The sequence below is a fragment of the Nematolebias whitei genome, chromosome 16 (genome assembly GCF_014905685.2).
Source record: "Nematolebias whitei isolate Nwh7 chromosome 16, NemWhi1, whole genome shotgun sequence".
Classification (NCBI taxonomy): domain Eukaryota; kingdom Metazoa; phylum Chordata; class Actinopteri; order Cyprinodontiformes; family Rivulidae; genus Nematolebias; species Nematolebias whitei.
Window position 1 is genome coordinate 40,890,438 of NC_056513.1, and position 11,434 is coordinate 40,901,871.

Genomic DNA, 11,434 nt, shown 5'->3' on the forward strand with positions numbered 1-11,434 from the left:
ATATATATATATAATAATATATATACATACACACATATATATATATATAATAATATATATACATACACACATATATATGTATATATAATATATACATACACACATATATATGTAAATAATAATATATATACATACACACATATATATGTAATAATATATATACATACACATATATATATATAATATTTATATACATACACGAGTAATTTAAAAAACAATTAAATACACAAACAAAACAATTCTAATGCAGGGATTAAAGCAATTCAAAAGCTTTTGATTTTTTTTACACCTGTGTAAAAAAAATCAGTGTAGCCAGTGTAGGATGATCATACGGCTTCTCTGAACGTAACAGGCTTATTGCAAAATGTGCATGTGCGCGCATGCGTATTAACTAAATGTATGATACCATCACATGTATGAATTCAAAAAGCGTTCAATACAAAAACAACTGGACTTTATTTGTAACAGAAGACGTTTTGCTCCTCATCCGAGGAGCTTTCTCAATTCAAAGAGCAGAAAGTGAGAGATTCAGGTTATAAGGCTGAGCGAGATAAGACACACACACACATGTAGATTGGCAATTCACATATGAACACCTTAATTGTAGGGCTTTCTTAAAGTCTTTGTTCCTCTAATTCACAGTCGAGGCCCCTCTGTTCCCATCAAGTGTGAAAACCGGCTGGGGATCTGTTTTAAAGTTGCATTATATGTTTTTGAAAGTGGGAATCTGAGGCCTCCTCCTCTGTTAAGAGACGGCTTCTCTCTTTTTACATAAATTGCTTCCTTCACCCCCCTCTCAAACCATCTGTGTTCTCGGTCCAAAATGTGCACATGTTGGTCCTCAAAAGAGTGTCCCTTATCTGTGAGGTGGAGGTGAACAGCTGAGTCTTGTCCAGAGGAGGTGGCTCTCCTGTGTTGAGTCATGCTTCTGTGAAGAGGCTGTTTAGTTTCTCCAATGTAGAGGTCTGGACAGTCCTCGCTGCACTGGACCGCATACACTACACCACTCTGTTTGTGTATGGGTGTCTTGTCCTTAGGGTGGACCAGCCTCTGTCTGAGAGTCCTGCTGGGTTTGAAATGTACTGGGATGTTGTGTTTGTTGAAGATCCTTCTGAATTTCTCTGATACTCCAGCAACATAAGGGATGACAATGTTTTTACGTCTGTTGTTCTCCTTTTTCTATTTGTTGGTGTGTTTTGTAGATTTACTCACTGACTTGACAAAAGCCCAGTTAGGATATCCACATGTTTGAAGAGCTTCTTGAATGTGTTTCTGTTCCTTTTCCTTCCCTTCTGTCTTCGTGGGGACGCGTTCGGCCCGATGTAAAGTTCTGATGACAGAGAGTTTGTGTTCCAGTGGATGGTGGGAGTCAAACAGAAGATACTGGTCTGTGTGGGTTGGTTTCCTGTACACTTCAATGTTGAGGCTGTCCTCTCTCTTCATCTGAACCAAACAGTCCAAAAAAGGCAGTTTGTTGTCGTTTGCATCCTCTCTGGTGAACTTGATGTTGTTATCGACCGAGTTAATGTGTCTGGTGAACGCTTCTATTTCCTTGGCTTGGATTTTGACCCAGGTGTCATCCACATAACGGAACCAATGGCTTGGTGTTGTTCCCTCATAGGAGTGTAGGGCTCTCTGTTCCACTTCCTCCATGTAGAGATTGGCAACAATGGGTGACACTGGAGATCCCATGGCACAGCCGTGCTTCTGTCTGTAAAAACTGTCATTGAACTTGAAATAAGTGGTGGAGAGGCAGAGGTCCAACAGGGTGCAGATCTGGTCTGGGGTGAAGTTGGTCCTGTTGTTTAAGTCACTGTCTTGTAAGCCGTAGAAACAATCAGAAAAAAACTCTTACAAGAGAAGAACCAGACAAATGCAGTTTTCGATTACTCGTCAGAATAATTGATCGATTACTCGATTACTAACATGATCGTTTACAACAGCCCTAAAGCTGGGAACACAGTGCACAGCCTGTGTGTACCAGACAGCCGGCCACGCCCCGCTCTGCTCTGACTGGGTCAAACTGTGGCTCTGGTTCTCTTTTTCCGTTGAAAGCAGTGCTAGTTTAATTCCTGCACCACCATTAGACTGGATAGCTTTAAAAAGACCATCGCAGAACACGTTTTTTCCTCAGTTCATTTTTACAGATGACAGAAATCTGATGCGGTGACGGAGAACTTTAATCCATGTCGATTTCACTTGGTTGTCCACCAGGAAACCTGGAGGTGAGATCTGGTTGTCTGAGAAGAAAATAGGTTGTCAAATGGAAACAGCTTCTGCCAGTCCCTGAAACACCCTCTGTCCATCAGTCCTGTGAGCATAAGAACTTTGAACGCCTCCTTTAGAAGTTTTCTGGGCCCGTCCCACTGGTAGGAGGCCCCAGCGAAGACCCAGAAGTCGCTGGAGGGATGGTGCATCTTCTCTAACATGGGAATGCCCTGGGGAACCCCAGGACAAGCTGAAAAGTGTTGCTGCGGAGAGGGATGTCTGAGTGTCTCTCCTGAACCTGTTGCTTCCACGATCCAACTACAGTAGTCCCTCGCTACTTCGCAGTTCGTTTTTCGTGGACTCGCTCTATCACGGTTTTGTTTTAGTACTGTACAGTACTTTGTACTATACATGTACGTATGTACATAATATAATATATATATATATATATATATAAAAACACCATTTGTAGTTTCCTTTCATTAAGCCTTCACTGTTTTTCCAGTCTAAAGAACTACGTTACCCAGAAGCCATCTGTTCACTTCCCAGAAGTCAACACTGCTCTTTCAACTACTGCTTTCTGCAAATGGAGGGAAAGTTTTGCAACAAAGTCAGAAGTTCTGTAAGTTCTGCTGCTCACAGGACTGGCAGGGAAGTCTCAAATAATCCTGAAGCTGAACTCGTCCTTCAAGTTGTAACTTCACTGTGAGTAGCTGGACTACAGCTGATCTGGACTCAGTGTGACCCGGATCCTGGGAGCTGCAGACGACAGACGGCTGCAGGGTTCAGTCAGGTTCTGGTCACGTGGTGCTGGTCCGGACCAGGCCAGAGGTGGTGGATTCAATCCTGGGCAGCAGCACGTGCACATCAAGCTGGATGGAGCGGTGGGCTTCAGTCATGCTGTACTGGGACCTTTTTCATCTATCGGGTCGGACAGGAACCGAGCCACTCCTGTACTGCAGAGCCTGGTAAGTAAAATGTTGCAGCTCCTGTACATATAAGTACTGTATGTTGTTAAAATGAGTAGGTATCAGAGTTCAGTGGACTGACTGTGGGCTTCATCGCTGCAGGATCGTCGGCAGAAACGAACCGAGTTGGAATAAAACAGAGTTGGAATAAAACAGAGTTGGACCGGAACCAGAGCTGTTGCTGATCTGCAGCACTACTAAGTAAAATTTAGTAACGTTGTTAAAATGACGTAGGTTTCAGAGTCTAGAACATTCCAAGAGTGTGGGAAGAGTTTCTAAAGCCTTAATATAAAGTTTACTGTACTTGAACTTGGACTACTGTATCCCTACTGTGTGGTTTTTCACTTATCACGGGGCTTCAGGGTGCGGCTCTCCTGCCATGAATGAGGGACTACTGTACAGATAAGTAGAAGATGGACGGGTGGATTTTTGAATCAAGGGAAATGATGGTGCCATGTGGACTATGATCTGTGTGAAATGTGAACTAGTGTGATCCTAAACGTACTTCAGTCATGAGGATGAGGCCTCTGTTGAACACCACCAGAAGCCGATCGTCGTCGTTCTCCAGCAGAATTCTGAAGGCACTAGGAGGAAAGCAGACAGGAACAGGCTTCAGAAGAGAAAAGTCCTAACTATGGCAGCCATAATACAAGTGTGTGTGTGTGTGAGCTGACCTGATGAGAGTGGTCCAGCAGGAGCGTCCGTCCAGACATCGCAGGTAACAGCTGATAGTGGTCTTCTTAAACTGTCTGACGTCCTCCAGCTCTTCCTCCCTCATGTCGGCTCGCTGCGCCACAAACAGCTGCATCAAGTTAAACAGCTCCTCCACCGCCTGCAGGGGGCAGCACACACAAACATGAACCGCACATTTATCTTTTGCACTCAGGTTTTGCCACATTTCATAGAATGAAGCTGCTTTCGTTGTAACTATGATCTCTGCTTTAGGCGTGTCCCCTCACCCCTGGGTACTGGCTGGCGTGCGGCGTCAGGTTCTTGAAAGCCCACTGGATGTTCTGGTGAGACGCCAGCTGGCGGGTGAATGTGGGCGACTGCTCGCAGCACATGCGCAGGATGCCGTAGTAAGCCGGCAGCATGCCGCGGTTGAAGAGCACCACCTCCTGGTCGTCGTGATCAGCCAGGATGTAGTTGAAAGCGATGTTCTTGGTCACCACAGGGTTCTGCACCACCAGCCTGACATTCTCAGGACAGTCCACACACACGTTGTACCAGAAGGACAGCAGGGCCTGCTTGTTGTGGTTGGTGGCAATGGCTGGCTCTGACAGTTTGGGCTGAAAACCATAAAATAAAAAACGGTGTGAACTCAAGAAGATTATGAATTTTGATCTTTCGTCTCTTTTCAGACCAACTAAAGTGTCTTTCTGTCCAAACAAGGAAAACAAAGCCAGAAAACTGATTTACAAATGATGAAAAACATATCACACCTGGAAGAGGTTCCAGAGGTCCATGAAGTATCCAGAGAACATGAGCTTCTCCGTCTTGGAGATGAGGCAGTAGGTCATGAAGCTGAAATACTGGACCAGTTTGGTGGTGCCGTGAACGCTAGCGTCCACGTACAGCTTAGCCCGACCCAGCAGCCCCAGCAGCAGGTTGTACACCTGGTGGAGGACCACGGTGGTGTCGGGAGACAACGGCAGTTCACGGGTTGGCAGGTGCAGGGAGCGGGTGGAGCGAAACATCTGGCGGAAGGAGTTGCTGGGGATGAGGGAAACAAGGAGGTACGCCGCAGCTGGAGGAAGGAAAGACCGCGTCAGTCTGACCACAAACATTTAGTGTCACGAACAGAACAAGTTTAAAAACTGCTGCTCAGCAACAGATTCATCATTTACTTTGTGATTGTTTCTTACTGTGAGCCAAAGATCTAAATGAACTCTGTGGAAGAACCCACACGGCTCTCGTTCTTAATATATAGTAGGTTTTTAGTTTTAGTTTGTGTAACCGCAGCTCTTTTTACATGTGCGAACTCGGGGGTAGTTGTGCGCCAGCAGGAAGCGTTCCACCCAGTTCTCCATGTTCTGCAGCACCCAGCTGTGGGCCAGTTTGTTCCTGGGGGTCTGGACAGCCAACCAGTCCAGACACTGGGATGGATTGTACTCGATCACCTGACAGGACGCATAAAGACGGATTTAAACACATTAAAGAACACGTCGTGAACACTTAAACCTCATCGGATGCTATCTGTGTCAGCACGTCTTTTAAGGTCTTTCACAATGTTTTTTTAAGATTGTTGACTTTTATGCATCTTTTAAAATCAAAATTGACCAAGTATGAACATATGTTGCATCATGAAGAAAGACTTTGAACATATTCACAACTTTTACCTATTGTTTAGTTTCAGGTAAGCACACCTTGGACCAAAGTGTAAGTGTTTGTGTAACCCCCCCCTTTGAACAGGCTCATGTTCTACAGGTCTTTAAGGCTCATCCGTTCATCAGTTTAATGCCAGTAAGAAACAGACAGGGGGGTATTATCATGTTGATGAAGTACACATGTGGAGGGTCTTACAAAACTGGAATACCACTCCATCACCAGTGCCTTAGGAAGGTCATGGGGTCAAATCTAACTGGCTGATTGAATTTGAGTGTGTCAGACTGAGCAGCACCTCCCAGATCCTCTGGAGGATGTAGGAGGCGAAGGACGGCATCCCTGGAGGTCCACCAGCAAACTCCATCAACATAGTTAGCAGCTTGAAGAAAGGGTTAGCAGCCTAATGAAATCAAAACAAACAGTTAATTTGTATATCTTTAAACTTAAAAAGCTGAGCAGATGTGTGTAGTATGTGGATGATGGAAAACGGGGCTGCCTACCTCAGGAGTGAGTTTTGCGATAGACGTGAAGAGCATTGAAACGATCTAAGGAGAAAGTCGACGGTTAACTCAACATTTCAGTGCAGACAGTCCGAGCCTTCTTCTGTGAATCTGCCTCTTACTCAAACCCGTGTTCTGTAAACCTACATGCTCAGCCAGGCGGTTGTTGTAGCGACAGAGGCTGAAGATGAGGTTACACGTCTGCCTGATGTTGATGCCATCTCTGATGTGCTGAAAGAGGAAGGGGAAGCCTTTGCCCCCGGTCAGCGCTGCCATGTCACTTTGGGACAGAGTCAGGTGTCTGCATGGAGGAGGTGACAGAGAGACACGGTGAGTCAGTCTGAGCGGAGCATCATTCACTCCATCACATCCTGCGCTCCAACCTCTCAGAGCGAGACTGCTCCACCAGCAGAGCGATGAGCGCAATCATCTTCTCCAGAGCTGCAGGACGGTATTTCTCCTCAGCAAGAGACAAGATGTCCTCCTCTTCATCCTCCTCCTCTGCCTCCTCCTCTGACAGCACCTCCACCTGCGGCTGGGGGAGCACACGTAGCATTTATTACAGAGTTTTGTTACCCAGTCTTAAAATGATGAAGAGCTTTGGATTCACACCAGGAAGACAAAAGAAACACAATCATGTGTATGTACTTACATTTTCAGGACCTTTGGTTCCCATGTAGAAGTGCACCATGATGGAGATGGCTTGTAGTGACAACAGGAACTGACTCTGCCATAAACAAAACATATTTGGTCAACTTCAAACTGAGGAAAAAAGTAATTTCTGCTTTAGAAGACATAATCCCAGAACAAGCCAAATGTAAAAGCACACCTGATCAACATCAAGGTTCCTGCTCAATAATCCAGGTACAACATCCAGCAATGTCCAAGCAGCTCATCTGGGCCTGAATCAACAATGACTCAACATTGTCGTACCTGGATGACTGAGCATGAACTTTGATGTCTTGAACCACTTTGGCTGTGGCAGCCTGGGAGGAGTGGACGGGGGAGAGGACCCCCAGAAAACATCTCATCACCAGCAAACTGGTTGGTCCACTGCAGGAGTGTACTGCTTAGTGGGGAAAACAGTTGTATGGGACTCCTTAGACTGATGAAGTCCTTCGGATGGAGGGCGAAACATCTCTCAACAACAACAAAATAAAAGAAACTGTCCTGACTGAACATTGTTGCACACATCATTACATTCCTTCATTTAACGAGGTGGATGAATTGACAATAGGTCTTTTGTTTTTCCCCCATCAAACTGGTTTCAGTGCTAAACCATAGCATAAACCAGGAGTTCCCAAACTTCTCCATGCCATGGCCCCCAAACAGCATTATCTTCTGGCCGAGGCCCCTCTCGCAAACCCACCAACAATGCTACAAAATATGTAAAGAAACAGACTTTTACAATGTTTTAACTTTAATACAAAGTTTCTTCATTTGTCATTCACTGTATTCAATTAATTATTACAGCTGCCGAGCATAAAACTGTTATTAACCAACATGTTTTAGACACTGTATTATAGTCCTACTCAAGTGGCGCTGAAGTTTGGAAGGTTTTAAACACTGGTTTGTGAGGGTCTCCAGACAGAGGACTCATTTCAGGCATGACAGACTGTAAAACGTAACGCTTGCTCTGGAATCCCAGCCACGAGCTCTTCGTTTGTTTCCACCACAGCAGAGCTGCTGGGCTGTTCCTTCGGGCTTTTCAGAAACTTCATCTCGACCTTGCTGTGCAGCTCGAAGAGTTTTTTTAATAAAAAAAAATATATATATTTTTTGGCATTTTTATAATTTTCTCTCCATCTTTCTGTGGCCCCCCTCGTGCCCCCTGGTGGACCCCCAGGGGGCCATGGCCCCCACTTGGAAAAACACGGGCATAAACTGTTTCCAGTTCCATCACTTTAACCAGTAACGTGTAAAACTTAAACATGAATTAGAAATTAAAAAAGCATTTGAACACCAGGAGCCCGGTCTCTCCTCGTCCTGCAGTTTGTGTGCTTTACTTATAATCATCAGTCACGTTCGTTCAAGCTGTTCACTGCATTACACAGAGCTGCCTTTACAATCACTATGTTCTTGAAAGAATAAACACTGTTTAAACACTATCGATAATTATTTTTGGCTCTTAATCCACCATCTGGTGTTGAGGGATCTCACTGTGCACATCTCCTGTTCTAAAGAGAGTTTACAGAAACATTAAGGTCACTGAGTGTTCACAAACATCAGTTAGTATATACCACAGTAAGACCATAAACTATTACAATACACACACAATAACTACAATTTTTGGACAAGCTGTTTGTAATCTTAGTGATAAGCAGGTGTAAGAAGTCGGTTCTACAACTTTTTTAATGTGGGGGATAAAAGACATGGCCTGATCAAAAATAACACCAAGTGTTTAACATTAGAGCTGGAGGACAGATTAATGAAAGACTGAAAAATTCATTCCTAAGGTGCTCAGGTCCAAAAACCACAACCTCTGTCTTGTCTGAGATTAAAAGCAGAACATTTAGGGTCGTCCAGGTTTTTATGTCTTTAAGACATGCTTGTAGTCTAAATAACTGATTGGATTCATTGGGTTTTATGGACAAATATAATTGTGTGTCATCAGCATAACAATGAAAATGTATCCCATGCTGTTTAATAACTTTACTGAATGGAAGCATATATAAAGTAAAGAGTATTGGTCCAAGCATTGAACCTTGAGGAACTCCATGACTAACTTTGGTGTATTTATTAAATGTATATTTATTATTATTAAATTAATTACAATGTATGTTCTTGATTTGTAAATTATTATTATGTATTTATTTTAATAAAAACATAAAAAATACTACCGCTGCCACCCCCCCAATGAAAGTTGGTGAGGCTGCTTTATTTATACATATTAAATCATTTATTTATCATTCCATGCACATTTTTGTGAAAGTGGTTGTTTTTTCTGTTTTAGATTTGGTAACTTTGGTTCTTTACCCCTTTGGTCCTGCAAGTCACTTTAGTTTGGCAGAGTTACCCAAGTTTTCAGGGGGAGGGGGAGAGGAAAAGGCGCATGAATGTTTTCCCCCAGGTTGGTCAAGGAAGATGACCAACCCGACCAATAAAGGCAACAAGAACTGGTCTACCAGAGGCAGAGTGGGGCGGGACCTTTGCCTTCTCACTGTTGTTGACAGATGCTGCAATGGCCGAACAAACTAGGCATTTCAGTTTAGTGGACAGAGACATGATAAACAGGGGTAAGCCTAAAATACGCAACATTTTCTGAACAAGCCTAAAAAAGTAACTCACAATGATCACAATTTTAAAGCAAGTTCACAGTAACAACCTAAAGTCACTGACGATGTGTGGTTTTGGCAACTGTGAAATAATGTGACATAATGATGTTGGCACTGTGGTTGTAAAAACCCAAACCAGTTCCTAACTGTACTTTTAAAGAACAAGTAATGAAGTAGCTCTGGCAACAGCTCCAGAACTCGTTAGGTGCGAAAACTATTTGATGCATCTTCAGATCAACAAAGATCTTCCTAAAACCACCATAAGAAGTTTTGACTAACCTCTTCCTCTCCCATCTTGGCAAACTCGTAGAGAAAAGCAAAGTACTCGGTCAGATGCTTGCTGTGTGGCTTAACGCCATGCTCCATGATGGACAGGAGAGTCTTGACGAAGCGAGTGACACAGGACCGGCTTCCAATGTCCTCCACTGGGCCATCCATGTCATCAGAGCTGAACAAGAGAGACGTTTAGAGACACTGCACACCTCAACTGGTTCAAAAAATAAAACTAAAGACTTCATAATGGGAGTGGGCCGTACCCATCCTCCATGCCAGGCTGCAGGTAGAGGTGCGCATGAACTGGACGAAGTCTCTGGATGACATGAATGCACAACCGCTGAAACATCTGCGAGACAAAGGCAGAAAAAGAAACGGCTACAGCTCTGAGTCATCGGTACAGACATCGTGAAACTTGTTAAGCTTCTGTAATCTTCGTTGTTTTGACTTGCTGTTCAAAGTGTATGTGTTCTATTTCCATTTTCTTTTGCACGTCATTAAAGGTTACAGACCTGTCTGACTATCTGATTGGGGCACTTGATAAGGATCTGCATCGGCCACCAGTTATCATCAGCCATCCGGTCCAAAAACCACTGACACAGAAATAAATAAAATATACTAATCAGCTAAGCAATCATTTATATAAAATCAACTGAAAAGGAAAACAAGTTAAAGAAAACCATGTAGAGAACGGGCCAGAGATCATATTTTAAAGGTCAGACCTCGCAGGCGGCCTGGCTGTTGTTGAACTGCTTGGTGAGAAGCTCAATCCACTGCAGCATGGTGGGCTGGAGGGAACAGAACACTAAACTCAGTCAGACATCAACCGTGCACACCCCCAACAGAAACAGGAGAACGTTTTGAATGTTACCTTCTCTTTAGAGTGAATGAAAGTCTCAAGGACAAAAGATGTACTGAGCTGCAAAGAAAACAAGGCATCATTAAAGATTACTGGGGATCATCTGTAAACCTTCCTCAGATAGAGAACTTCACTAATGCTCTTTTCTTTGTATGTGAAAGTTCCTGTAAAGTGTCCTGAGACACCTGTGCTGTGATTTGGTGCTATACAAATAAACTGAATAGAAATGAAATGAAATTCTCTCTTTAAAACCAAGTGTGATTCTTTTATTATGCAAAGGTGAAATAATTGAGTCCAAATACGAACAGTCAATAAAACTGCACTGACTCTCTTCTAGTTTGCACCTTTTCAGCAACAATGGAGAACATTGTTGTCTCCTTCTCTGTACGGAAACAAACGCACATCAACTGGAAATACAGCCGTCTCCTGGGATTCTTTTGGTGTAAACAATGTTTCCAACAAGTTCAACATGTTTCTTCTTCTTCTTCTTCTTTCAGCTTTTCCCTCTTCAGGTGTCTCCACAGCGAGTCTTCCTCCTCCATCTCTGTCCTCTGTGTCCTCTGTCCTCACTCCAACTACCTCCATGTCCTCTCTAACTGCATCATATGTCTCCTCTTTGTCTTTTTCCTGCAGCTGCATTTCTAACATCCTTCTACCAATAAACCCACTGTCCCTCCTCTGGACATGTCCAAACCACTGTCCCTCCTCTGGACATGTCCAAACCACTGTCCCTCCTATGGACATGTCCAAACCACTGTCTCAGTGTGTCCTCTCTAAATTAATCTCCCAGTTGTTCAACCTGTACCTCTGATGATCTCATTCTTGATCTTCTCCATCCTTGTCTCTCCCAAGAAGAACCTCAACATCTTCATTTATGACACTTCCTGTGCTGTCTCCTGTCTTTTTGTCCATGTCTCTGACTCCAGACCATACAATATAGCTGGTCTCACCTGCTGTCCTCATGCATGTCCGGTACCATTCTAACATGTCCTGTACCAGTCTAACATGTCCTGTACCAGTCTAACA

At 43.8% G+C, this 11,434-nt stretch overlaps 1 protein-coding gene across 1 annotated transcript in view; it reads right to left on the bottom strand.

Annotated features, from left to right (window-relative positions):
• usp34 (ubiquitin specific peptidase 34) overlaps positions 1–11,434 on the bottom strand; it is a gene marked incomplete in the record, with an annotated part of 140,740 nt that overhangs the window by 18,826 nt on the left and 110,480 nt on the right. Inside the window, 15 exon segments of the mRNA XM_037689997.1 lie at positions 3,682–3,760; positions 3,851–4,008; positions 4,136–4,465; positions 4,619–4,923; positions 5,149–5,296; positions 5,797–5,901; positions 6,002–6,046; positions 6,149–6,302; positions 6,385–6,536; positions 6,654–6,728; positions 9,556–9,724; positions 9,813–9,898; positions 10,062–10,142; positions 10,272–10,337; positions 10,421–10,468. Coding sequence (XP_037545925.1) covers positions 3,682–3,760; positions 3,851–4,008; positions 4,136–4,465; positions 4,619–4,923; positions 5,149–5,296; positions 5,797–5,901; positions 6,002–6,046; positions 6,149–6,302; positions 6,385–6,536; positions 6,654–6,728; positions 9,556–9,724; positions 9,813–9,898; positions 10,062–10,142; positions 10,272–10,337; positions 10,421–10,468 — 2,001 coding nt within the window.